This window comes from Paramormyrops kingsleyae, chromosome 11 (genome assembly GCF_048594095.1).
Source record: "Paramormyrops kingsleyae isolate MSU_618 chromosome 11, PKINGS_0.4, whole genome shotgun sequence".
NCBI lineage: Eukaryota > Metazoa > Chordata > Actinopteri > Osteoglossiformes > Mormyridae > Paramormyrops > Paramormyrops kingsleyae.
The window spans coordinates 5,486,431-5,514,060 of NC_132807.1; the positions used below are offsets into that span (position 1 = coordinate 5,486,431).

General features: G+C 48.5%; 2 protein-coding genes across 8 annotated transcripts; one reads left to right on the forward strand and one right to left on the reverse strand.

The window, feature by feature from the left end:
• tp53bp1 (tumor protein p53 binding protein, 1) lies at positions 1-22,687 on the forward strand. 6 transcript variants are annotated; one of them, XM_072717893.1, is made up of 29 exons: positions 8,125-8,340; positions 9,142-9,383; positions 10,685-10,772; positions 10,849-10,921; positions 11,599-11,690; positions 12,240-12,341; positions 12,475-12,535; positions 12,777-12,931; positions 13,068-13,197; positions 13,390-13,472; positions 13,740-13,951; positions 14,120-15,872; positions 15,956-16,072; positions 16,169-16,381; positions 16,520-16,586; positions 16,888-16,977; positions 17,985-18,342; positions 18,427-18,495; positions 18,597-18,746; positions 18,875-19,098; positions 19,239-19,400; positions 19,524-19,900; positions 19,996-20,187; positions 20,321-20,503; positions 21,155-21,343; positions 21,518-21,612; positions 21,699-21,895; positions 22,084-22,220; positions 22,376-22,687. In XM_072717893.1, exons 1-29 carry the CDS (start codon positions 8,322-8,324, stop codon positions 22,558-22,560), a joined length of 6,015 nt encoding a protein of 2,004 aa, XP_072573994.1. In that variant the 5' UTR covers positions 8,125-8,321; the 3' UTR covers positions 22,561-22,687. The 6 variants fall into 6 exon arrangements, with proteins under 6 accessions (XP_072573993.1, XP_072573991.1, XP_072573992.1 ...); XM_072717892.1 differs by lacking the exon at positions 8,125-8,340 and adding an exon at positions 1-154 and having other exon boundaries at positions 17,985-18,495; XM_072717890.1 differs by lacking the exon at positions 8,125-8,340 and adding an exon at positions 5,571-5,713 and having other exon boundaries at positions 17,985-18,495.
• Positions 22,663-27,616, reverse strand: tubgcp4 (tubulin gamma complex component 4). Of its 2 annotated transcripts, none has more exons than XM_023813982.2 (18): positions 27,269-27,616; positions 26,688-26,816; positions 26,380-26,502; positions 26,180-26,233; positions 26,014-26,070; positions 25,814-25,893; positions 25,479-25,680; positions 25,098-25,263; positions 24,882-25,006; positions 24,737-24,787; positions 24,536-24,641; positions 24,341-24,448; positions 24,115-24,259; positions 23,827-24,004; positions 23,429-23,563; positions 23,209-23,325; positions 22,976-23,115; positions 22,663-22,894 (listed from the first exon to the last, which is right to left on the reverse strand). In XM_023813982.2, the coding sequence occupies exons 1-18, from the start codon at positions 27,278-27,280 to the stop codon at positions 22,882-22,884; spliced, it is 1,941 nt and encodes a 646-aa protein (XP_023669750.1). In that variant the 5' UTR covers positions 27,281-27,616; the 3' UTR covers positions 22,663-22,881. The 2 variants fall into 2 exon arrangements, with proteins under 2 accessions (XP_023669750.1, XP_023669749.1); XM_023813981.2 differs by having other exon boundaries at positions 27,091-27,614.
• Positions 27,617-27,630: the final 14 nt, after the last annotated feature.

Consider the following 27,630-nt stretch of genomic DNA (forward strand, 5'->3'; position numbering starts at 1 on the left):
AACACAGAGCGTTAACTTTTAGCGAAATGACAATAATCGTTTTGAGTTCTCAGATAATCACCAAATATTTCTCCAGTATTTATAAATATTCTGTGGGTATTACCAAATAAATATAATATTTCAATCATATTTCATGGAACGACAAGTAAAGAACGTAAGTATATCCACCTATACCATATTGATCCTCGTGGGGAAATTCTCTTTACGCTTCCCCCAACTTGCTCTCTGTACTGTAGGTGAGAGCGAGCTAGCTGGGTACGAATGGCACTCATTCACAACTGATGCATAAAAATGTTGAATTATGTTCAGAAATAAGCTGTCAGAATAAGATGTCGAAAACCGAAATACCAAAATGAAATAGGCCTATAGAATTGTTTTGTTCAAAGAAATTTCTACATCTGTGCATTGTAATGTTGCCAAAAATGTGCACGAGCATAGTTACAGTGCAGTCAGCACAAAATCCTACAGCCTGTTCGCCATCGCTGTAAGATGTGTCACAGAATAGCATTAATGACGCATTAGAGGGACCTTATTTGAAAAGGAACTCGCGACGACGTGGTTGTTGTCGCCACGCCTGCCAAACGCATGCAACACTGTTGAGATTTGTATAGTCCTGAGACAACGCGGTTAACCCCAGACCAGCAGCTGGACGAGCTAACTTGAATATATTCTTCTGCTTTGTTTCTGTTTTTTAAAACGAGCCTTACGAGATTAGTTTGCCCCCATCTCAGATTCTCTGCCTAGCTGCTGACGCAGGACTAAACCCTCGATATGCTTTTAATATGTGGATGCTAACTGACTATGGCACTCTTAATCTCAAATAATATGTAAATATCGTGTGAATATATGAGTAAAACTGTGTGTTTTAACTATTTTCTTTTTTTGCCATTGTGCTCGTCTTACTTCTGCACTGTAACAAAATTACATGCATATAAACTTGCCAAGTTAGAGAAATAGCAATGTTGTACCAGTATTGTGTCATGAATGTCAAAGAAAAAAATACAACGTTGGTTATACGTTGTAAAGGCTGGAAAGTACTAGCTATCCTCAGCACAACACGATTGGCTCTATAGAACGTAAACAGGGATTATATTTTATCTGTAAATCATGCCGTGTTATGCAGAGTAAAAATGCAATACTACTGAACTGAAAAACATTTCCAATAGTACATTCTGAATGACAAGGCAGAAAAGCTGTTAACTGAAAGCTGAAACGCGAGATGTAGGAATGTCACCGTCTTTGGCTTTTATGGGAGATGCAGGAGCGATCTGACGCCCGCTCGTGCTCCCCAGTGATCGTATCTGCACTGCAGCAGGCGGCGAAATCCGGGCGATTATCCAAGATTGAGAGGAAAGGCGAGAAAGGAAGAATTATAAAGAGAGAGCCCAAGACAGACGGGGGAAGCAAGGAAGCGAGGCTATAAATAACAGAGGAACGTTCAGAAAATAATAATAATAATAAATGACGGCTACAAAAAAGAAAAAAAAACCGATAAGCGAATACCAAGTTGGCTTTCTATCTAGATTTAATGTGAAGGATATGTCCTGTTATATGATATGGCTTAATATTAGATATGGGGGTTAGAAACTATAAATGTAGGACAGTAATCTAGATCCGTATCCATGCAAAAAGAACAATAATTACTTGATATGTTGTTTTGTATGCCTTTTTTAGATGTTTTTGTTTTGTATGTTTCATCACCCAAGGAACAAAGGGCCTTATTCTTGGCAGCGAATGCAAAGATTTCTGTAATGTGTCCCTCGAAAAAAAATGATAATTGAAGCATTGTTTAATGTAAATGCATCATAACTCTGGGTTGGCCATATCTAATATTTCTGAAAAAGTGAAAGTAATGTACATTTATAAGCATATTCGGAGAGCTTACAAATCGGAGCTATTAGAAATATTTAGGATAAACCTTGAGCAGAACAGTTAAAGGGTGGGACCTCACGTTTTTTAATTAGATCTGGTGAGATTCTCGACCCCGCCCCTGAATACATTTAAAGCGTTTCATTGGCTGCTTGTGGATGTGAGGCAGCTGTGCCAGCGCCTTAATTTTGTGTAATCGATCACATTGGCTCCTCCTCATCGACGCTGCTGTATTTTCTCTGCATTCGTTGCTCGTCTCAGTGAGTCAGCACTCTTGAAAGCCCACAAGACGATCTACTGCCATCTGCTGGAATAACATCGAACTTCGGATATATATTTCCGGTCAAATATTAAGCAGATGATGTAAATTAATGCATGAATCGTTTGTAAATAATTTTAAAAGAATCTAAAAACCATCCAACCAATATACTGTAGAACCGAATAATATACCGCCCTGTCAAGCATCTTTTGTTAATCAGATCAAATCCATAATGCTGCTGATTTGGTGCAATGGACTGGACCTAGTTCATCCATAGTCTACAGTTTGTAACAGTGCAATATACGGACTCCTGAGCATAAAAATCCACCTCATATTTTACACAGTGTTAACTGGCAGGTCACCAGCAGTGGTTATGGTCTCTATTACACCATCATCACACTCAGCAGTGGTTATGGTCTCTATTACAACATCATCACATTCAGCAGTGATTATGGTCTCTATTACAACAAGTATCACACTCAGCAGTGGTTATGGTCTCTATTACATCAGAATCACACTCAGAAGTGGTTATGGTCTCTATTACATCGGGCATCACATTCAGCAGTGATTATGGTCTCTATTACCCCAGCATCACACTCAGCAGTGATTATGGTCTCTATTACACCAGCATCACACTTAGCAGTGGTTATGGTCTCTATTACACCAGTATCACACTCAGAAGTGGTTATGGTCTCTATTACACCAGCATCACATTCAGCAGTGGTTATGGTCTCTATGACACCAGTATCACACTCAGTAGTGCTTATGGTCTCTATTACACCAGCATCACACTAAGCAGTGGTTATGGTCTCTATTACATCAGCATCACACTCAGCAGTGATTATGGTCTCTATTACACCAGCATCACACTCAGCAATGCTTATGGTCTCTATTACACCAGTATCACACTCAGTAGTGCTTATGGTCTTTATTACACCAGCATCACACTCAGCAGTGGTTATGGTCTCTATTACACCAGTATTACACTCAGCAGTGCTTATGGTCTCTATTACACCAGTATCACACTCAGCAGTGCTTATGGTCTCTATTACACCAGCATCACACTCAGCAGTGCTTATGGTCTCTATTACACCAGCATCACACTCAGCAGTGATTATGGTCTCTATTACACCAGTATCACACTCAGCAGTTCTTATGTTCTCTATTACACCAGTATTACACTCAGCAGTGCTTATGGTCTCTATTACACCAGTATCACACTCAGCAATGCTTATGGTCTCTATTACACCAGCATCACACTCAGCAGTGCTTATGGTCTCTATTACATCAGCATCACACTCAGCAGTGGGCCAAACAGGCAGTTACCTAAGATCGAAGAATTTCCTGTGCTGCACAGGAAGTGAAGTGATCATCGGTTTTCCTGGTGGGGGGGATTCCAAAATAAAGCTTTGCCAGGGGCCCCTGAAAAGGTTGAGATGGGGCTGATCGTGGGCAAAGCATGTTTGTACGCGTCAGAATAAATCCCTGATGAAAGGAAATAGCATTGAATAAGTTATTTGAAATGCTGTATGCGGGGGCCTAGTTGGAGATCCTGGTCCCCTGAGAAAATGTCACCTTGGGCTGATTTTGCTCAGCAGGGAGCATTTTGGGTCCCCGGCAAAATGCTGAGCCCCCTGAATCTGTGGGTGTCCAAGCCCCTGCGACGCCCCTTGCCCTATATGTTAAACATTTTTTTAAAATTATTTAATATGCCATATTATTTGAATGATGGCTGATTGGATTGCACTGCGGCCTCATCCTCCAGTGATGTGAGCCCCTAGTGCTGTACTGGGAATCTGCATGCTCTCCACATGTGATGGGGCTCTTCCATTGCCTCTACAGGCATGTGGTTCAGGTGAATTAGTGTTTGGAAACTGCCCTTTTTTGTGTGTATGATTGTGTGTTCTCTGATGGATGCCTTTCCAGACAGGGGGTCTCCCGCCTTCTTCCCAGTGCCTCCTGGGATTGGCTACAGGCTCTCCAGTGATTCTGCATCAGGGTAAAAGCAAGGATTGGCAACATGGCGAAAGTCGGCAATATTCAGCCGCATGTTAAATGATATACTTCATTCTGTTGGTTTGCAATCCCAATTATTAATACATGATTTAAAATATTGCTATTTATAATTAGAATTATAATAGATAGATAGATAGATAGATAGATAGATAGATGCCTGCATGAGAAATTTCAGTAAACATAAAGGTTACAGTGTTACACTATTATTCATATATGTTCCGCAATTTTCCCAGCAGGAGGCACCATGCTCTTTACAAAAACAGGTAGAGTTATTTTTTACAAAACCATGCATAAGCGTTAATTATAGTATTTTAAATCAATATGATAAGATACGTAACGAAATATAAGCATGTGGACAAAAACCTATTGTTGGGGTTAGGGGATCTATTTTGTTGCCAGATAGCTGCAATTGTGGATAGAAGTAAATCAAGTGACTTAATTTACTTAATTTACTGTTGTTCAAAACTCAGTTTGACTTTCTTAATGACGTCATATTTTCTCAAGGGCTTTTCCCTATTCATTTTGATATGATTTTATTTTATTTTAAAATATTTAAAATAATATTCATTTTAGAACTAATATATCAATCTGTAATATTACAGTCGACATTAATTTACAGTTAATTATACTTTAAAACACCTACAGAGCATGGTAAAAAAAAAAGTTTGAGCACTAAACCATTCAACGCCATAATTCATAAAGATCCTTGGAAACAAGAAAGGGATGCCTCTGTCACCATAGCAACCTTTCAGATTATATCATGTATGGAAGGTTCGCAAAACATTTAGATTATTCAGAATCGGTGATTTTACGCTACACATTTGTATCTTAGCTCTGTGATATCGTGAATTATTATTTGTTATTTCAATAGTGTCGTTTTAAAGGGTACTTTGTTTCACTGCATAGGCACAACAGTGGCTCACAAATCTCCGTTATTGGACAAAAGAAGCGAAAACAATTTAACAGGCTTTTATGTTTTGTATGTGGCCTTAGCTTTTGAATTGTCTGGCAAAATAAATAAATAAATGAATGAAGCCGACGTTGGTCTTGCCCACAGTCACGTCTTTTCTGATGGGCTTTTGGTACGTAGGGATGAGACAACGACTCATTTATATGTTAATTGGAAACCAACAATAGATTTTTCCGAATAATAAACCACGGTTGTATATATATTAAATAGATCCACACAGGGAAAACTGTACATAGAGTACATTTCGGAACAAAATTCTGAGTTTATAACGCCTGGTTGTCGTTCCTCTTAGGTCTGTTGGCTGTCCTGTCTCACAATAAATCTTGAATTTGCAAGACGTGACAACATACGGGCTGTTATAAACAAGGCAGCCGCATACTCACACATCAAAAAATGCCATTGCATCTTTAAGTGGCTCTCATGTATCCCACACCCAAGAGTAGCTAGGAGGGAGAGAGAGACGAGAGAGAGAGGCACTGCTGTTCAAGCCAGTTGCAGCCGGGAAGCAAAATTAATACAGACATTGTATTAAAGTAACAATCGGCACTGAAGGAACGATAACCTACTCTGCTTAAAACCATATTAACTTTTTTTCAAAGGTAAGCGAAGCCATCGTGTTTAGATGAATATATGCTTATTGTCGTTAGATTGTTTAAAGATTTATTCGGATTTATGTTCAAGGACGACTGCGATTTCAAACTGATTCCTCTATAAAACCGATATTTTCCTTCTTTTATCTTATACGCATTTCATGATTTGGGTGTCAACTACATAGACGAAGTCCGTTTTCAGTAGCCTACTGACTGCATGGATACACGATAGGATGCACTGTAGGCTATACCTTTTATAATTATGTGCGCTACATCACACGGATAGTTTCTAAAATTATTCTCTTGTTCAAGCAGGTCAGGTCTGTGTTTCGGGCGTGGGGTAAACTTGTTCAGTCCTCAAAATGAAAGCACAGACGGTAGCCTATTTGCATTGTTAGTATAGTTAGTATAGTAGCTTTGGGCAGCTGAGTCATGTTTATGATATGTTCTTAAGTAACGATTTTGTGCCAATTTCTCTGGATTTTATCCCCACCCTCCACCCAACCCCCCATATTTTCTCTGCTGTTAAAAGGGTGGCTCAAGGATGTAAACATGGTTGTTGGTAATACTGGGGGCACCACGCACGTAAAACCACACTGACGTGAACTTTGATATTTTTCAAGGACTGGGTGATGAAGCGAGGGGTGATGACCCGGCGTTACCTCGCCCACGCCTCGTCTAATTTAATCGAGGCCTTATTATTTCGAAATTATATAATCCATTCCAGTGGTTCCAAGACTTAATACGAATTCGGAGGCACAATTGTTTGAATTTTATGGTGTGTCCAGGTGTAGCTGCTTATTAGTATGCGGACCGCATCGATGATGTTAACAATCATCTATCATCTATCTGTTGACTGACTGTTATACAAAAAAGGAAGACGATCCGTCACCTTCATGATCTTATGTTCACTTTACCGTTGTTGCTCTCGTACCTCATGAGGATATTCATTTTCTGCAGTGCATGTATTTTTGCTAAAGGAATCTTTAATTTAGCGAGAAAGTATATTGCTTCTTTGTTTTTCTGTTCAATTTGAAATAATTGTTCAGATGTTTCCCTTATTTGGTGAAGCTGAATTTGATATTAATTGCATGTAAAAACGAGTGGATTTAACTACTGAGTTAACTAATGACTCTTTTTTTTACCTATATTGGCATCCATACTATACTTTTGTAGTATTGTTATATGTAGGCCAGTTCTCGTCTGTATTTATATTAGTTAGTTCATCCATCAATCCATCCATCTTCTAACCCTTTATCTCGGTAAGGGTTTCAGGAGTTGTTAATTTATTTAATTGTAAATACTCATTAAATAGATTTTTTAAATTACATTTACGCATATTTCTTTAACAATAGCACAAATTAAGTTATGATGCATTAACTAAAGAAATGTTCTGTACCAGCTGTATATAGCTTATTTAATATGTTGGTATCTATAAAAGTAAGTGTGCAGTTTGCTCCTGGGTTCTCTTGCAGCCAAAAAATAAGTTAAAGTTTAAGTTAAAGAACCTGTATTTTCAGTATTATTTGCAAAACCAGGGCATAACCTTTTCATGGTTTGATTAACGATGTATTTCTATTGTATTTGGGGAATGTATGAAAACAACTCGATCCAAGATTTGTTGCCATAGTAACATATGGTACCTAAATTGCGTGGCTCTTGGTACAATCTAAGCAAAAGCGACTAGATTGAACAATTTTAGTGCAGTTATCTAATAATTGGCATCACACAGACAGTTATCTACCTTGTATTTATTTTTATTTTATGCTTCACCGAGACGTACCGTGATAATGTATAATTAACCCATAAATATTTTTTTCTTCAATTTTGTTAGGACGATGATTATCATTAGGTGATACTAAATCCCACAGAACCTACTAGCACTGTAATAATCCGTCCCCGTATACAGGTCTGATTTTTAAGGCTTAACCGACAGTACATTAACTTAAATTGTCGCTGATGTTATGGGAGATACTTGGATTTCCGGGAGGAGGACTGAATTTTGCTATATCAGGGGACGAGAAATAAAATGCGTAACATACACCATTTGTTCGGTAAAAGTGAAAAAGGAATGTGTATAGCGCTGGCTGAATGGCTCAGGAAAATACAGTACAATGTTTCCTTCTCTATTGTTCCACTCGGAAGAGTCGGACTTAAGAAACGTGAACCTGCGCCCCCGCTGGTGAAGAGGTTCCGTCCCAGGCCAATAAACGCGAGAGTTTTTCAAGACGAAAGCCAATCAGAAGGCGAGGAAGTTTTTGTGACGCGTAGGAGCCTGGTGCCGCGGCCTATCACAGCGCACAGTGCCAGGCTCCTTTGCCGCGAAGACGGCCGAAGGTAAAAAATGGAGCTTGAGGTCGCACGTTTGTAGCTGGCGATGCAGCGGTTATTTGTTTCCTAATGGAATGGACTTGGTATGCATCGGGATGGTTTACTTTGCTCAGAAACTACTAACGAGCTGACTGGGTCGTGCCATTGGGGAGTTTTTGCAAGCCATAGACGATGAAAATCGCTAGATAGCTGCTCGATTTCAACATGTCTGTCTTAACTGTTTGTGGCAAGATCGGTCGTCCAGACATTGACGGACAACACCAAGGCAAATGGGGAGGTTGTGCTGATGGTGGTTTGGCTTATGTGTGAGCGAGTTTGTGACTCTTTTGCATTTTATTTTATTTTGCGTTAGAACAATAGTTAACTAAATGCCTTAGGGAAGGGGATAGTGTGTGTGTGTGTGTGTGTGTGTGTGTGTGTGTGTGTGTGTGTGTGTGTGTGTGTGTGTGTGTGTGTGTGTGGGGGGGTATATAGCTTGGTGGTGTGGTGGAGGTCGCATATTTTTAGATGCACGTTGGAAATTCGCTCATTTATACTGGAAATACCCACAACTTGCTTTCCACGTTGGTTTTGTTGTTTTCATTTTATGCATATGGGTTGCAAACATACGTAACTTGGTTGATAAAGTTCGCTATACCTCACTTCCTGATGCACGTTGCATTGAAAGCTGTATTGACTACTAATCGCCATGTTAGTTGACGCAGCATAAGATAAGTTCCCGTGTTGTTGTTTTGAACGTTGCCTGGGCAGGTTGGTTCCAAATAGTGTTAACGACACTGGTGAACCAAAGTCACTGACCGAAGTTCCGCCGAGTTAAACTCTATAAAGATACATATTTGTATTAGTTGGGGGGGGGGAACTGTGATGCCTAGTTTGGCTCATTTAGCTCTACAAGTGCCTATCGAAGTGGCAGTCCTGGAGCTAAAACAATAGGCTGCTCTTTCTCAAACCCTGTTCTTTGGGGTGTCTCGGTAGGTGTTTGTTTACAATACCAACAAGGAAGAAAGGCTGGCCTTTGTGGGGCTGGGCTATTTTTAGAGAGTCTGCTCTGCCTTAGTTCTTCTTTTGAAGTGTCTCTCTCTCTTGCTTACTACTTGTGATCGCAGGTGTTCCGTGGCGGTGTCAGCCGAAAGTGGACAGTACAACATCTGGCTTCAGTCACATCCGCATGGATCCGGGAGGAAGTGATCTGGAGCCTGACTTGTCTCAGCTGGACAACCCCTGCCTAATCGTAGAGGACTCCCAGCCGGACAGCGCCGCCCTAGAGGAGGACCCGGACAGCAGCTATCGTGCCCTTCTGACCCGTCGCCTCTCCAGCCTGCAGCCCACCTCTCACAGTCCTGTTCTGGTCAGTTGGTTGGCAGACAAGGGCCAGTCCATCACAGTACTTGTATAGTTCCTGAAAGCTGTAATTGTGAGAAAGCTTAATATACACTGCAGAGAATTTCTGCACGCATTGACCAGCAAACTTGCTGCCTCTAAGCCCAGTTAATAAATTTCCCATGTATGCTTACAAGGTCATACGCACAAACCCTTCTGTACGTACTACCCTTGTCCATGGATGTAGATGGTTTGAATTGGATTCAAACTTTAATTGCCAGTGCAACAAATACAGAAGTACAAGTACATTGGTATTCTTGCACGGTTCCCTTCAGTCAAATTAAAACCACACAGCAGTGATATTCCACCAGAGCAGGACAGGGCAGACGTATTGCAACAAAACACAAAAACAAGCAGTGTAGTGAAATGGGTAAACCTGTATGAACAGTTTAGAAGTTGCTAGGCTGGGACCTCCTCATATAGCTGCTCACCATAGTAGTTATAGTTCTCTACTTCTACTTTTTTTCATTTACCTCTGCTGTGTGAAAGTCAGTGCTGCCACCTACTGGAACCACCCAGTCAGTTTCCTTGCACATTTGCACAGATGCCTAATGTCCATCAGACTGAATCTGCGCTGCGAGCACACAGTTTGTCAAACGACCTGTATGACAAAATTTATGACACGCCAGAAGCGCTTGTGGAAAAGTGAAGTATGAATTGGCCTTTAGCCCCATAATTGCATAAAAATGGCCCTCACCTACACCCCATGTAACGTGCTGTTTGTGCAGGTGCCATGTTAATATTCCTACACTGCCTGTGGTCTATGTATGTGGGGTACTATGGGCCGTGATGGCTGTGGGCAGTGGTGGCTTAATGGTTAGGGACACGCACTTGTAATTGGAAGGTTGCAGGTTCAAATCCCCGACCAGCAAGATACCACTGAGGTATCCTGGGAAGGCACTGCTGCCCGGTCACTGAATTAGCTGCCCCCTGCCATGTCACATATGGGTTAAATGCAGAGGACACATTTTGTCATTGTGTGTCAATGTTCTCTCTGTGGATCCTGTGATGGACTGATGTGTCTTTGACAGGTATCCAGCTGATCTGTGCGTTCTTGGGTTACCATCATGCTTATTGTAACCCTACATTACCTAATCAGTTAAGAGAACGGATGGTGGTGGTTGAGTGTCTTTGAAGTCACAATAGGTGTGTTGTATGTGTTTCTATAGTATGTATACTGAAACGTAGCCTCCTGTGCATGTCACTAGATTTTCAGCTCTTCCAAATGCATGTCTGACCGCTGTCTGGCACTAATTTTGTTGCAACTAGGAGCTGATATCGTCGCCGGCTGGAAGCAGGTGTTCGCAGATCGACAGCCAATCAGCAGTGGCACAGAGCAACAGGCCGCACAGCCCAGGTGGGAGGGGGGGGCCTTCTCGTCTTCACTGCGGGCGCTGTCGGGTTTCTTTTCTGACGTGCTTCTTTTTTTCTAGCCACAATGGAGTCGTCCTCTGCTCAGGAGGCCAGTCAGGTTGTTGAAGTAGCCCCGCCCACCATTCGGAAAAGGTCAGCACGTCGCCGTCACGCCCGGAAATTACGCAGCTTGGCTTTTTATTATCCCTCTGCTATTGTACGGGTCTTAAACCCAAAGCACTTAATCTCCCAATAAACATTTGTAAGCTGTTCATAGTTGGGAAATTTCCTGACAAATCCCACACAGTCGCTCCTTGGGCCGTCCTGTGCCAGACACAGCGCCCACTGCTTCCCATAAATCATGGGCACAGTCGCAGTCACTGGTGCCACGCTGCGCGATTCCCCCAGTTGGGACGCAGACACATGCTGTCACATGGTGGAGGCTTTCAGTAACTGAAGAGCTTCACGGCTGTTAGCGCTGCGTGTCACATTTTTAATTCTGCAGAATCAGATGCGAGGTAAACAGTCTGCAGTGTAGCAAAGAGTCTAGAGTTGCAGAAAAGCCCTGTTCCAAGGGTGGTATTTGCCTTTGCTGGATGATATTTAAACTTGACTGAATTTTGTGTGAAGGTGGGGGGGGGGGGGAGGTAGTTAGCAGTCCTGAAGGGATCTGAGCTCTCTCTCTCTTGCTCGCTCTTTCTCTCTTGCTCGCTCTTTCTCTCTTGCTCGCTCTTTCTCTCTTGCTCGCTCTTTCTCTCTTGCTCGCTCTTTCTCTCTTGCTCGCTCTTTCTCTCTTGCTCTCTCTCTCTCTCTCGCTATCTATCTTTCAGAGATCTGCCAGCTGCCAACGGCAGACAGTCAGAGGAGGGCATGGAGATGGAGAGTAGAGCGGATTCCACCACCCACTGTGTCCAATCAGAAGGTAGTTAAGACTCTCAAACTCCATTTCAGAAGGGCTGTGTCTGTTTGCTTTTTGTTTTTAATCATGTTTTCCATTCCATCATACTCAAATCTAACTGTCAGATCCAGTAGAATCTAAAATACCAAATTAACAGAGATAATGGAGTAATTCAGGGGAACCTGCGTATGCACTCCCCTTAGACTTCTGTGTTCTTACTTCCTGTGAAGCTGTGATTGGTTGCAACGTTGGGCAGGTGATGCTTGAAGAGTGTATTGTGCGTGTGTTGGGGGTGTGGGGGATGGGGGGGGGTCAAATGTATATATTACATTGTGGGGATAAAATGTTCCTACTTTGTGATGAAAAGCTGTTATTTTGACCTTGTGGGGGCATTGCCAAAAATGCCAGAAGTCAAATATTTTGTTTGGTTACTCCTGGATAAGGTTTCGGCTAGATGGGGGTTACGGCTGATCTGGCTATCATTAGGATTGTGCCTATAGAAATGAATGGAGAGTCCCCACAAGGGTGTAGATATCTAATTCGGTGTGTGTGTGTGTGCGCGCGTGCGCTCAGGTGGGGATTGTTTCGGCTTCCTCGAGCTGTCGGAATCTCAGACAGTTGACGGTGGGCTGGACGCCGAAGCCCCTGCGGCCGGTCGGGGGCCTTCGCTGGGAGGTCAGTGCCGCTTCTCTTCCCCCTGTCAGTGCCGCTTCTCTTCCCCCTGTCAGTGCTGCTTCTCTTCCCCCTGTCAGTGCCGCGGAACCCAGCCGACTCACTCACTCCGGTGTTTTTGCTAAACTGTGTTAAGGAGCGGAGCAGAGCCGTGCGGAGGGTGACGCCGCTGACGACCAGGGCAGCGCGTCCAGACGGTAACCTCCTCTCCCGTGTCTCTCCCTCCTGTTCCTGCTCGCCGTCTCGTCCTAATTGCCTGTGGCTACCGCTGTTCACAGCCGGCATTTCGCTGTTTCCTCCTGCTCTGATAAAGGCTTTGTAGTGTTTTTTTTGTGCCCTCTACAGCGCCGGCCTTCATGGGTGTGGTGCAGGTTACTCTGTAGGGGGTGACAGGGTGTTTCTGGCTCTGGGAACATGTTCTCCCCCACGCTCGTCCAGGTCGGAGGTGAGCTCCAGCTGTACGGAGGGGTCGGCGAGGAGCGTCCAGGAGCCACGGAACGATCAGGGCCTGGAGCCCCAGGAAGTCCAGCAGCCGGAGGACGACTCTGATGTGCCGTCCTCCCAGGATGACATGTTCGAGGTGGAGAGAGGTGGTATGTGCGATTCTGCCCTACTGGTGAATTCTGCTTGGACTGGGACACATGTTTGATGCCCCCGCAGTTTGACGTCTTTTTTTTTTTTAACCTAAATCACACATGCATGCACCCCCCTCTCCCATTTCTCTGCCAGACGCCACAGGAGTGGACAGCACGGTACCCGAAGCAGGACTCTGCCTGCTACCAACGGCAACCCCAGCAAGCAGCCTGCACCTTCTGCATCTGTCAGGCCAGGGCACGCTGGTGCAGGAGAGCCTCTCCCAGTAAGATAAACGTCAGCAGCTGCACTGGCAAAGCTGGGGCATGGAAAAAACAGGAAGTGGTGCTGCTGTGACCACATGATGTTCACCACTGCAGTCGTTCTCTCTCTCCCTCTCGCTCTGTCGTTCTCTCTCTCCCTCTCGCTCTGTCGTTCTCTCTCTCCCTCTCGCTCTGTCGTTCTCTCTCTCACTCAGGAACTCTGTGGAATTTGTGGCTCCTACTCAGGATGGTTTGAGTCAGACGCCTCTAATTGTGCCGAACTCACCCACAGATGAAGGTAATTCATCATTGTTATGGGAGAATAATGACTCTCCGTGACGGGGGTGGCAGATGTCACTTGCAGGGTGGTGGTTTGGAGAGTCAATCGCATTCTCTCACACCTGGGTGGGGGTCTTGTACAGTGCTGGTCAGCTGGTGGTCCCTCTAGTGAGTGTGCGTGGGTGGCGGGAATTTTGTCACAAAAATGGGCATGAGGACGACAGCGCGCACCTCAGCCCGCCTCCAAGTCACATTGCAGCCGGATGCCTCTTTGTGATTCTTACAGCTGTCGAGGAACCCATGGACACGTCGCTGCCTCCGGATGAGCCTCGGTCCTGTCACCGAGAGGAAGAGCCCATGGAAATGGATCAGGCCCCTTCCCAGTCCAGCGGCATCCCCAGGCCGGTTCCAGCCGCATCCACACCACTGTCCCAGAATTCTCCGGGCTTTGTGCTGGAGAAAAGCCTCTCTATGCCAAGCCAGCCTGACTTTTCACATGTACGTCTGTGTGCTGCTCTTCCTGACCATCCTGCAGCCGGCCACCTTCTGGGGTTTGAACCAGCAGACTCTGGGTTATAGTTCCATATTTTTAACCAGAGCTGACTGTGCTAGTCCTGTTTTGCATCTTATAAGAGATGAAAATGTGGGTGTTCTTTTTTTAAACAGGATGTGTTTGTCCCAACACTGAGCCAGGGAGACGGAAAAAGCAGCACAGGACCCGAGACGCTGATGGAGAAGGTTTCCCCGGCAACAAGCAAGGCGACGCCCAGTGAGCAGGAAGCCGGCATCGCCGGGCGCTCTCAGCCCAGCCTGTGCCTTGAGCTGCCTACAAGCAGCGCCCTCCTCGAGCCGGTGCCGGAACAGGAGGGGGAGCAGCTGGAGGACAGTCAGGCCACCCAGATAGAGGAGCCCCTGGGGGTCGTTGGGTCTGTACCCACCGTGGATCAGCAGGAGGAAGCCGGTGATCCTCCGACACGTCCTCCAAATCAGCCGGATGGTACCACGGCACCTGCCACAATCAGGCCCGACGGCAAGGAAACGAGGAGATCCACAGACGACCGCGCACGGGAGCCACCCTCGGAGGCCAACAGGCCCGACGGCAACGAAACGAGGAGATCCACGGACGACCGCGCACGGGAGCCATCCTCAGAGGCCAACAGGCCCGACGGCAACGAAACGAGGAGATCCACGGACGACCGCGCACGGGAGCCACCCTCGGAGGCCAACAGGCCCGACGGCAACGAAACGAGGAGATCCACGGACGACCGCGCACGGGAGCCACCCTCGGAGGCCAACAAGCCCGACGGCAACGAAACGAGGAGATCCACGGACGACCGCGCACGGGAGTCACCCTCGGAGGCCAACCGGCCCGACGGCAAGGAAACGAGGAGATCCACGGACGACCGCGCACGGGAGTCACCCTCGGAGGCCAACAGGCCCGACGGCAACGAAACGAGGAGATCCACGGACGACCGCGCACGGGAGTCACCCTCGGAGGCCAACAGGCCCGACGGCAACGAAACGAGGAGATCCACGGACGGCCGCGCACGGGAGTCACCCTCGGAGGCCAACAGGCCCGACGGCAAGGAAACGAGGAGATCCACAGACGACCGCGCAGGGGAGTCACCCTCGGAGGCCAACGGGCCCGACGCCAAGGTCGTCACGGAAACCATCGACTTGACGACAGCCGCTGATTCGCAGGCTCAAGACATGGTCTGCTCGCAGAATGGCGCCGCGTCGTCGCAGGAAGCAGAAGTTGTGGACCTGACAGAGAGTGAAGCTCCAGTGCAGAGCCCCCCGGTGGCTGCGCACAGGGACTGCGGGTCGGACACCGGGACGCAGTCACAGTCCGTGCTCCCAAGCGAGCGACCCCGGGAAGAGAAGGAGGAAGACGTGGTGATGGAGGTTCAGCCGAGGAGTTCGGAGGCCTGTGAGGAGTTGGGGTCTGAGGCCAGCCGTCCTGAGCATGACGAGGGCATGGATGAGGGGGAGGTGGCCAAAGGCTCCGGCCTCTGTCTGGCTCTGTCCCAGAGCCAGGTGCTTTCCCCTGAACCCATGGAGGAGGATGGCCACCTTGAGTGTGAGGAGCAGGCCGCCCCCATGGAGGCCTCGACCTCCGCGGGGGAAGGGGGGTGTCATGGCAGCAGCGAGGTCGCGGCGGAGGTTGCCGATGAGTCACAGCAGAATAACGCGGTCACGGCGTCGCGGTCAGATGAAGGCCGTCCCCCGTCCGAGAGCCGGAGCCCCCAGGAAACCAGGCTGCCGGAAAACGTGGCGGAGAAGAAGCCGGTATCCACCACGAACGGCATGGATGGGCCAGAAAGCTCAGGGCCCAGAAAGGCGGCAACGCAAGGCGTGATGGCCGACGGGGGGGTGACACAGGTCTCCGGCAGCGGGACCCCGAGTGACACCTCCGGAGGTACGTCATCGGCAGAGACCCGGCAAAGCCATGCGTACAGAGCGGTTCCGGCTTTAAGGTCTCTCCTGTTTATCTTCCCTCAGAAATCCCGTTTCACTTCACTCTACCCAAAGAGGGGGAGTTAATTCGCCCGGTAACCACGGCGACCCCTCCATTGATCAGCCTGCTGAAGCAGACCCCCCGCCACAGCACGCCTATCGGTAGGCCCTCCCCCACCACCCGCTGCTGTGTACTCCTACCCGCCCCCCCCCCCAAGCCCCTTCTAAAATTTTCTTTTGACCTCACTTCTTGTTCAGATATGAGCCCCTTTTCTGAGCGGTTGCCGGGCGATGTCACTGCGGAGGTCGCCATGGCAGCCAGTGAGATTATGGTGGAGGAGAGCGGAGAGGATGGCAAAAACGAATCAAACTTGGGTGAATCGGAGCATAATGGCAAGCTGAGTTTGAGGATGAAGCTGGTGACCCCGGTGGAGGAGACGAGCTCTGGGTCCGAGCGTTTCAGCCTGCAGAGTAAGAACGGGCCCTCCCTGCGAAAACCCACAGAAACACCAGCTTCTTTTTCTTTTTCCACCTGAAACACTGCTTGTTAAGTACTCTACACTTGATATAATTTGGTAAAACTGCTTGTTTTCATTGTTTTCCCCTCAGAACCAGCACTATCAGACAGCGAAGTCTCCGTTTCCAAGGTTACCACCGTTGTCAAGGCCGTAACCAGGTAACGCACAGCAGTTGCTATGCTAGTCTGCTTATTTATATAGGGTCTCGTTTCCGTGTGGCCGCTCAGTGTGGCTGCTGAATCACGGCAGCTGGGAGGACGTTCACGCTCGGACTCCTTGTTTCCAGGGTGACGAGTCATTTTTCAAGTCTGATGTCGTTTGTCAGTCTGGAGAGAGGGCCGTTCCCTGGAAAATGACCGCAATCGATACGCTTAAAATCGTTTCCCAGAAGGCTTTTGCTCAATGAGGGGCATTTCCATGCGGGATGTTTTTCGGTGACCCCCGATGTCTCTGTTGCAGCTCCCTGCCCAGCCCGTCGGTGTTCAGCCGGGTTTGTGAGGTGCGGAGGCAGGCAGAAGCCCCTCCCAGTGAGCCCGGCACTCCCACCAGGTAAATCCTAGCAGGACTGCACGCCAATCAGCCTGCATGCTCCCAGCTGCCAGTCACAGAATGACTCTGCATTGTTTTATCTGCACTGCAGCGACCCCTGCTGGTCATTCATATTTAAACCTAATTCAGAAATTATTACTTTTTAAAAAATCAAAGTAAAGATTTTATTGTTGACCTTAAGTTCCTGAGGAATGTAGCCTTAATGGTTTATAATCCCTTAAACCAAAGCAGTTTTTAGATTACTTAATTCTGGAGGACAGCTGCTTCAGTGTATCATTTACCTAGTTATTCAGTTCCACTATATTTTCCACTATATTTTTTATGCTGCTGTATCTGTTTGCATTCACATTGCACTATGTATATACACCCTTGTGTCTGTATATCGCATCCTGGTGGTGGGTCAGTGCTATTTTTGTACCACTGTATGCCTGTATATCAGATAAGATAAGATCATCTTTATTAATCTCACAGTTGGGAAATTTGCATTGTCACAGCAGCAAAATGAAGAGAACAAAAGGAGTAAATGCAGCACCTGTAACCTAAAGCAATAAAGAAAAATGTACAATATATCCATAAAAATACCACACGAAAACAACTTGACCTGATTTTGCCAGGTGGAGACCTTATAATTTAAGGATGTCAGGATTGTTGTCCTTCTGATTTCAGTCTCCCTCTGCTGCTGTAACCTTGCTAGTGGCGGCTGTATGTGTCTGTGTGTGTATAAATATATATCATTTTAGACACCCCCGCGGGGTACCATATCTTTAGAAGGCTCTAAGTAGGTTCTGGAGGGGCTCTGCCCTCACCAGTGGTGGTGGGTAGCTCTTGTTTGACCTAATTCCGAGGGATGGATGGAGCACACAATGCAGCTCCTGGGGCTGCCTCAGCTGAGAAGATGGCGGCGTGCCGCAAAGTCAGGGCAAGGTCGCTCCAAGGTCACTGCTGGCGTGTCCTTCAGCTTGCGGTCGGCAGTGCGTTGTCCTGACAAGCCGCCCGTTTTCTGGCAGGGGGGACCTGTTTAACTCGCCGCTCTCCCAGACGGGCGACTCGGAGCGGGACGTCCCGGGTCTCCTCGCTCAGAAACCCAAGAGTTTGCCCAGGTGCGGCGCTGTCCCAGAGCCCAGCCGGCCGGGGGACCGGTCCCCCCGCTCCCAGCAGGATGGGCCAAGGCCAACGGAAGCGGCCGGTGGCGAGGTCCGGGAAGAGGAACCTCCCGGCACGCCCAGGGGCGCCGGGGGACCGGCTAGCCCACGCAGGCCCGAAGAGGGTGAGGCACCCGGCGTGGAGACCAGTAGAACACCGCCGGGGCGGAGAGCCGTGTCCCAGCAGACCAGCTTTGACGCCTCACCTGGGCTGCCCAGCAGAGTAAGGGCCTTGGACGGTGGAGGACTCGGGTGTGAGGGGACTTCAGGTTACGCACCGACTGAACTCCCCTCTCCCCTGTTCCAGCTTCGCCAGAGAGCTGTGTCCCAGCAGACCAGCTTTGAGACCCTGGAGCCCCAGTTCCCGACCGCGCAGGTGAGTGACGCGAACCCATCCAGTTGGCTTGTTTTGGGGGCGGGACTAAGAGCCGGCGCTCACCTGTTTGATGGGGGCGTGCGTTTCATGTGGGCGGACAGGGCGAGCCAGAGACCCCCCCCAGGCCCTCCCACGGGCAGGCGGTCCGCAGGCACATACGCACCATCCGCGAGGTCCGCACCACAGTCACGCGCATCATCACAGACGTGTACTACGAAAACGGCCAGGAGGTGGATCGCAAGGTCACAGAGGTGAGGTCCGAGAATGTCCACCCTCACGCCAATTTGAAAGTGAGGATCCCCAAAATCTCTGCTAGCTGTGTGGCTAATCGGTGCGCGTGACCCCGCCTCGTCCCCTCTTACCCCGGGTGTGTCCTCAGGAGACCGAGGAGCCTCTGGTGGACTGCCGCGTGGTGGAGAATGACGTGTCTCCGTCACGCACTGGCAGCTCGATGACCTCTGGCGATCTGGCCGACGTGAGCTCCCTGTCCTCCAAGGCATCAAGCCTGCAGCACAGCTCCAGCGGAACTAGCAGCGGGGGGGCGGGCCCTGGCAGGCAGGCCGACTTCGTTGTGCCCATGGGCCGAGGGGCCAAATCCCTCAGGTGGGGTCCTGCCAGAATCACTCTATACAGCATGACCTCCACCCCCATTAGCGTAACGGACTTGATCATCACTAGGTCAAACTTCATTGAATCCCAATTTCGTATGTGGGGTGTCTCAAAGAGTGTCTGTCCTTCCCCAGCCCTCGGAAAATGAGTGGCCAACAGGGGGCACCCTGGGGGCCAGGAGCCTCGGAGTTGATAGAAGGTAGAGGGCGGGCCCAGGGCCCTCGACCCCACACCCCGTTAACGCCCCGTGGAAGGGGCCGTCGGGGCAGGCCTCCCTCCCGAGGGGCCCTCAGGAGGTGAGGTGACATCACCCTGCCTGCAGGGGGCACACTCTGGGCTTTTTAGTTTCCCACTTTCTCTTTCTCCCTCTGAGGATCTCCGACCTTGATTATTACTGATCTGACCCTTGCCCCCCTCAGGGCTGCTGGGAATCTGACCAAGGATGACGCGCAAGGCTCCGCCCTCACTTCCTCCCCAGAGGACGAGTCTTACGCACAGGTACACAGCCGCACAGAGGACAGTCCCGGCGTCCCAGACTCCCCAGGCACCCTGTCGGACGGCGCGGGCTGTGCCAGTTCCAGCAGCTTCGTTGGGCTCCGCGTCGTGGCCAAGTGGTCGTCCAATGGCTACTTCTACTCGGGCTGCATCACGCGCGACTCTGGAGCCGGCCGCTTCCGCCTGCTCTTCGACGACCGGTACGAGTGCGACGTGCCGGGGAAGGACATCCTGCTGTGTGACCCCATCCCCCCGGGGACGGAGGTCACGGCCATCTCCGACGACGAGTACTTCAGCACAGGTAGCTCGGTGCGGAGGTCACGGGGACGAGACCGTAGAATGAATTCTCGCTGCCCTCAGTTTGATTTCCCTTATGTCCCTCGCTGACCCCCCCAGGTGTCGTGAGAGGTCACAAGACGGAAGGCTCCGATTTCTTCTACAGCGTAGAGAAGGACGGCCAGCAGAGATGGTACGGGCGGATGGCCGTCATCCTGTCCATGGAGCAGGGCAACCGGCTGAGAGATCAGTACGGCCTGGGCCCCTGTGAGCCGACCACGCCCCTCACCAAGGCTTCCGACATCAGCCTGGGTGAGAACGCCATCCAGGAAGGCTGGGGCCTCTGCGGTAGAAGCTTGTCATCCTTCCTGCAGCCTCCATGTTTGCTAAGCAACAAAACATGTGCAATAATAACAATCCTATGGATTCTGTGCTTCGGTCGCAGATAATTTGGTGGAGGGCAAACGGAAGCGGCGAGGAAACGTGGGGGTCAATACCAGCCCCGGCCGGAGCTCCAGCGACAGTCCCAGAACCCCGGGCCCCTCAGGGAAGAGGAAGCTGATGGCCTCCACGGAGGAGGAAAGGACCCCCTCCAAGCGAGGCCGTAGGTCCACAGGGGCCAGAGCGGGTACGGGATCCCCGGCCCACCAAGAGGGCGGCGCTCATCCGCACCCAGCAGAGACGCTTTCTGCTTCGTGACGAACATCGACGTTGAGGATCAATGTGCATTTTAACATTTTAAGCTTTTCTCTTTTTTTTTTTTTAAATCCGTCACATATTTCATATTCTTTTATGATTACGTACTTTTAGATTTTTAAAATGCCCTTTTGTATGGCATTATGGAATATTTGAATTTTACTTGTTACTGCATTTTAAATAAATGTTTGGTTTGACTTGAGTCTCTGATGTTGTAATGAATGAAGATGCAGACATCTGCAGACGTCAAGCATCATCATGTGTCCCTCATTTACAGTCACCTGTGGGACATGTCTTCCTGTTGGAGGCTGTTAGTAAATTGTGTTGAACCCTTTGTTTTTATTTGGATGTTGCCTTTGAACTGAAGCTCCGCCCCCACTGCTTGTCCGGTATGTCTGCCGCTCCATTTTCACGGTGGTGTGGGAGCGTACGATACCCGGGAGGAAGCGGGATACAGTTTTCGTCACCCCGATGAAGTCTGAGTGGGCACCAAGTAGCTGAAACTCACTGTGGGTGAAAGTGGGTGTGGCCTCATCTTGAAATCAGGCTCCGCCCCTCACTGCCCACCATCTTTCTGGCACAGGCCAGCGTGGAGGCGCGTTCAACACCTCGGGCAGCGGCACCGACCTGCCCTCTGACCCCAGTGACCTCGAGGGGACCCACGGGCCCATTCCCCAGAGTGCCTCGCTCTTCTTGGGCTACGCGTTCCTACTGACTGCTTCTTCGGAGATGGACCGTGAAGCCAACCAGCCGACGAGCGACGCGGAAGAGGGTGAGACGGCCTTCGACGTCACGCTACGCTTGCATCCTACCTCTGCCGGATTTACTGTCCGGATGCTGATCGTGAACTAGCTGAACTCCAGCTTCTGTTGTCGTCCATCCACACTATGTAACCTCCCAGCATCACCATGATGTTTGTTTGAAACTGCCCCCGTTTTGCCATTAGAATACGTGCAGACGGCTCCCTACAACAAACGGTACACAGAGACCCAGCTTGAAGCAGGAGGGGGGTACATTCTCCAGGACTTCAACGAACAGCAGGTGAGCACCCAGGGCCCTCCTCTTATGCTGAACTCCAGTCCGCAAGGGATTATGGGAAGGCTGACTGCCCACCGTCGCACCCCCAGTGTAGCGCGGCCTATCAGAGCATCCTCATCGCGGACCAGCACTGCCGCACACGGAAGTATCTGCTGTGTTTGGCGAGCGGCATGCCCTGTGTATCCCACATGTGGGTGCGGGACTGCTGCCATGACAACCAGCTGCTCAACTACCGGAGCTACCTGCTGCCTGCTGGGATGGATCCGGACGGCAGCCTGGTGGAGTGGTGAGTCTGAACGCCTGAATCGGACTGCGGGGGGAGCCCTGAGTTTGACTGACCTTTGACATCGCAGAGGAACCTATTTGTCCCCCCCCCCCTCCCCACAGTTCTGTAAATAAAGGAATAAATTGTTTAAAACGGGGGTGTGATGCTGCTGGCCCTGAATGCGGTGACGTGGGGGTCTGTTCCTCCAGGCACTCTCGCCGGAATCCTTTCAAGTCCATGAAGTTTCTGCTGATTTCTGAAGAGGCCACAGCCTTCCTGACCGACCTACTCAACATGGGGGGAGCCTCCTCTGTATGCCAGTATCAGGGGGATAGTAACAATTCAGGTGGGTGGGAGGTCTCTCTCTCTCTCTATTAAATCTTTAGTGGGGGAAAAAAATGCAGTGTTGTTCACTCTGGTCTTAGCTGAACAAATGCCTTAATAAAGTTCCTGTAAAATGTCATGGTGAGAATTTCCTTCCGTTGATGTGTTCATGCGCAGACCCCCCTGAGGGTACGTTCAACGTGGTTCTGGCGGACCGCTCCTGTCCGCCCTCTGTGCAGAACTGGGCCGTCTCTGTGGACCTTCCCCTGCTCTCCCCAGAGTGGCTGATTCAGAGCCTGATCTGTGGCGAGAAGCAGGACCATCGAGCCCAACCCCGGTACCAGTATGACTATTCGCCCTGAACTGCAGCTGATCCCAGACCAGCGCTTCTCAAGTATTCTTAGGTCTAGTGCATGCGTTTTATGTACATAGTTTTAATTCTGACGTTTTTATGGAAAAATAAATTGTGATTGTTTCACTTTGTTTTTATTCAGTCTCCAGAGCGTTCTTTACAGTCTTTACCGCCTATTTACAATTTATACACATCAGCTGCAGTGAATAACTGGATGCCACTCTTACACTCTGTTGCGACCACCGACTGTCTCATCTTTCAGTCACATGACGCCAAGAAAGCACAAATACTGGTCCGGCATGGATGCGGTGGCAGGTCGTCACGTGGCGCTTCATAATCCAAAGCTGCAGAAGAACGATATGGCATTAGCACAGTGGTGTCCCTTCCCCCCTCCACCCCCCCATGGCAATCAGAAACACCCCTACCTGCCCAGCGTGCCCCCTGACTGGGTATAGTACTTGTTGTAGTCCAGCCTCAGCAGTAGCTGTGCCAGATCGGAGTTAATCTGATGGTTGCGCACACTGGATAAGATCTTAAACAGCAGGAAGGACTGTCTGCTGAATCCCTAGGATGATTAAGAACATGCATGGCGATGAGTGTTTGGAGGTCGGACTCTAATTGCCTTTACCAACATTACAGCATTCAGTGGTAATCTCACCTTGACTAAGATGTCCAACTGTGCGGTGCCCCTGTCATCCAACGGGCCCAGGTTCTGACTGACCAGCGAGCAGAAGTTGTGGCACAAATCCAGGATCTCATTCAAGCAGTGAAACACCTGACGAGAAAACAACCGAGCTTCAGCTAGCTGGACGTACAAAGCTCCCTCACTTAAGCTTGTATGTTACTGTGACACCGATTCCTGTTTTAGGTCCACGTACAGGTTTGAGCAGGATGAAGGACTGAGCCAGCAGGTTGCTGAGAAAGTGATCGTGAGCCAGCCTGATGCTCTCAAAATCCCTGGTGGAGTTGATCTGTTGCAAGAGCTGAGAGAACTGTGATTCGAGCACGTCCACCTGTGGGGAAGTAGTGGAACGGTGAAGCTGAATTTTCAGCATAATCTACCTATAAGCCACTTACATAAGCAGATCTGTCAAAACCTTCAGTGGTTTACACTCAATTTTTATCTTGGTATCAGGCACTATGGTCCCTTTGAGTTTATATACCATAGTTTTCTGGAAGGGTAATTTATGGTGAACCAAACTGGTGCTGCTCAGGATATAATTACTAAGCTAATGGTACTATCCAGAAGAAAGTGCTAGATACTCCTCATATCTACCTGGAGATAATATTGTAGATTGTCCACCAAGAAGGCCATGTGGTTGCGGAGTCTCCACTTGACAGCGTCGGTCTGGTTGGACTTCAGGTGTTTCCTCTGCATCTGGAGAGCCCAGCAGTGCTGCAGTTCTGACTGGACTCTGCGCACACTTAGCAGGTAGCGAAACACCACGTTGTACCTGGGGAACAGTGATGAGTTTCTCAGAGGTAGGCCACTGGAATTAAGAGTGCATGAAATACGGCTACGATCAAGGACAACCTGTTTGCCAGAGCACATCAAAGAACTCACTTCTCCAGTACAGCGGGGGTGAACAGGATGTGTAAGGGCCACTGCACCTTGTAGGCCAAGCCCAACGCCGCCCAGCCAGTAGATGGAAGCTCTCGAGGAGAGATGTCTTGTGGAGGAGTAGCTCCTTCACGATTACCTGCAGCCTCTGACAGAGTAAAGAGATTGTTGATGACATTGACACCCTTCAGCTGCTACTGGCACGTAACAGCTGAAAGGGATTCGATACCTTTGGTCTCTTTCCCTTGGTAGTCAATGGTGAGGTGTAAGAGGGGCAACAGGTTGTCGTCATCCAGCAAGACCTTATGAGCTGCTTGCTGGAAGGCCACATTAACGTCTACAAAAAAGCAAAGAAATCTGAATGAAACAACCACTTGCTGAGATCTTTTCTGAGGGTTCTGGTATGTATGTCCCAATGCCGTACCATGCTCTGTGACCGCTGTGGGAGGAGTCTTCAGCATGTGCTGGGCATGATCAATGAACGCCTGGAAGAGCTCACCTCTTCCAAGGAGATAAAAGTCTTTGATGATCTTGAAGGACAAAACGAGCCACCCCAGTGTCAAACAAGATGGCAGTTTAATGGATTAAGTAGAACTGCAGTCTGGTGCCAGACCCACCCACTGACCTTCAGCTGTCCCAGAAGATCAGATTCCTCAACCATCAATGTCCAAAGATGCTGTGCAGAAAGAGGGATTTATTTGTAAAACTGGTTCTTTAATACTTCTAATTCCACCAATTCCAAAAATCAGCCATATTAATTATAGCCATACCTCTGCCACAGTACTGCGAATGCCATCAATGAGGTTCTCGAAGTCTACCAGGCTGAAGAGTGGCTGCTGTTTCAGTCGGTGAAGTTCTGCAGCAAACGTGTCCTCCTGGTGCTTCAGGATGGAGCCTGGAGGAATGGTCAGAAGCAATGTTACATGGCAAATGAAAAAGGTCAAAATCTCTGGTCACGGTACAGGTATGACCGCTGGCTCTCTCACCGGCACGGGGAGGGTTTTGGGTGTGGTTCTCGAACATCTGGACGGACTCGCCAACAAAGAGGATCTTCTCGGCCACGCGCACGGGGATGTAGGAAGGCAGCATCTCAGTACGGAGGGAGAACTGCTGAAGCGATGGTGCCAGCATGTTCTCCTCCTCAATGAGTCGCTGCATCGGTCAAAATGGGAGAGGAGCAAAACTGGTTTGTCCAGGAAAATGACTTATTTCCAAAACAATGAAAAACAACCACTAGTCATTGTTCTGAGGGAAATTCAGCATCGAGCAAGCCTTCTTGATGATACCGAAAGATCTCACTAATTGACACCTCCACTGAACAGCCCCTTGTTTCGCCTTTTCACGCCCGAACGCCACCACTCTCGTACCAGATCCTGCAGCTCCCTGAGCTGTTTCCCGCTGAGTCCACCAATCCCCAGGTCTTCCTCCTCCTCTTCCTGGGCTTGGCCACCCCCCCCTGCACTGGGACCTTGCTTGACAAAAAATTCTTCGCTCTTGTCCAGCAGCAGTCCGTGCAGCATCCAGGCGGCCAGCTGCTTGTACATCACTCCGTGACAAACCGCCAGGATCCTGAAATGTAACCAGCTGGGTGACTCTTTGGGGGAAAAATGCCTGCACAAATAGTTCGTTTCCATACTTGTTGCATTGCGGAAACATCCATGTTTTCTGGTGCTTTTTGGCCACATCGTGGACGTTCACTTACTTCTCCAAAGCCATGCGGACAGGGGGCAGTCCTCCGCAGCTGTGCTTGTAAACAGTCTCCAGAATCTGGCACCCATGAACCTAATCCACAAGTATAGGGGAGACCATGATTTACTTGTCAGTTTAATTCATCATAACCTTCCCTCACCCTTACAATTAGCTAATGGCACAGGATATAGATTCTCGTTGTGAAGGTCATACCTTTTGAGATTTGATCGTCTCCACCACCACCATGACAGAGGGGAAGAGGAGCTGAAACTGAAGGGCAACAGGAAGACCATGTCTGCATGCATTGCGCCACATTTTAGTACTGGTCATATAAAACATACAAGGTCACATATATTAAAAAGACGTCACATGCATTTACCTGATCCAGCATGTAATTCACATGTGATATGGAAAGATGTGGATCGGCTAGGAACTGAAAAGAATTTTAAAATATCAGAATTATACTGCATATTCCCATTAAAATCTACATTTTCTGCTAAGTGTGGGATGTTGTAACTAACAAGTACAGCTTTTATGGATAATGGTCTGTATATACTGTATATATGGGTTACTTCCTACCTCCTGCTCTAGATCGAGTAGAGCCTGTCGATAAGGCTGCAACATGGAGTCCAGTCCTGTGCAGAAAGCGCGGAGGTAGACCCCATGAAGCCCAGCCTGACAGGGTTGATTGGGGTGGTGCTCCTGTGCCACAGTTAAGTAGTATACGGATTAAGGACGATCACATTACTCTGCATACTCTCACTGACTAAACCATGATCAAATGCCAACTAAAATTACCAGTAGTTCGGTGATAAACGTCCAGGGATGACTACTAGGGAAGTGTACCAACTTCACATTTTATATAATGGGGTTTTCAAAAATCTCACCTGCTGGTGTACATGGCCGGTGTGTTGCTCAATGAACTCCGTAAAACGAATGTAGTCGGAACCTAGTTTGCATAACCGGTTCAGGACGCTCGTCTCACTGGGATGGAGAAACGGCAGGTCTTGAGAAACCTTTGGAGAAAAGTAACAAAAAAAACGCCATTCAGCTTGTGTGCAAAAATACACTAAGTGTTTCGCATGCAACTATAGCAGTGTAGTCGCAAGCAACGCATGAATGTATCTATTATGTTCCCTCATGAAGTGGTATCCATCAAGAGAAACTACTGTTACGATATCGTCATCTGGTTCAAGTGATGTGTTCTATTACTATAATTGGTAATGCAGATGAAAGCAGTAACACAGAATCCATCAGAGATGTTTTCTAAGTAAAGCGCATCAGATTCACCTGTAAACCGGTCCGTTTATTCCACGTGAAAATTGTCCCAGGGTACCCACTCAAAGCCAGCAAAAGCTCATGAATCATCGCGATTGCAACTCTTTACAGAAACATAGGACCTTACAACAAAACGATTGTTTCTATCATTTGTGATTAGCTAGTTGTTCGCAGTGCCGCCGATTCCTACTTGCGTCATCATATTTCGCCCATGACATCAGGCCGCTGAATTTTGGTACGTGTAGTTTTTCCGCCTTTGACGTTTAATAGCTATGAGACGTAAACGATGACTCGTTGCATAGTATTTTTTGTGTACAACCCTAAATATAATTCTTCATGTCTTCATTTTTTAAGCATTTGAAAAAGTAACCGCTTATGACATGTTTATTATCGAATGCTAGTTTGGCTTTTAAGTTCAAATTGATTGGGCCGCTTTGCAGGGCATCTTGGTTAATGTAGTATTGCCATTGAGAGTCTATTAGTGCTTCTCAATGCCAAGAACGCAAAGCTCACACTTGTGATGGTCGCCAACATGCCTAGAACGAACTTGGG

Excerpts from the sequence above, each read along its gene's own strand:
- tp53bp1 (XM_072717888.1), top strand. Across the intron at positions 9,384-10,684 it reads CCTCTCACAGTCCTGTTCTG|GAGCTGATATCGTCGCCGGC; the intron begins GTCAGTTGGTTG and ends TGTTGCAACTAG. Across the intron at positions 10,922-11,598 it reads CCGCCCACCATTCGGAAAAG|AGATCTGCCAGCTGCCAACG; the intron begins GTCAGCACGTCG and ends TCTATCTTTCAG.
- tubgcp4 (XM_023813981.2), bottom strand. The coding sequence starts at position 27,168 with ATGATTCATGAGCTTTTGCTGGCTTTGAGTGGGTACCCTGGGACAATT. Across the intron at positions 26,071-26,179 it reads TGAATTACATGCTGGATCAG|TTTCAGCTCCTCTTCCCCTC; the intron begins GTAAATGCATGT and ends GTTGCCCTTCAG. Across the intron at positions 25,681-25,813 it reads GTCCGCATGGCTTTGGAGAA|GATCCTGGCGGTTTGTCACG; the intron begins GTAAGTGAACGT and ends GTTACATTTCAG.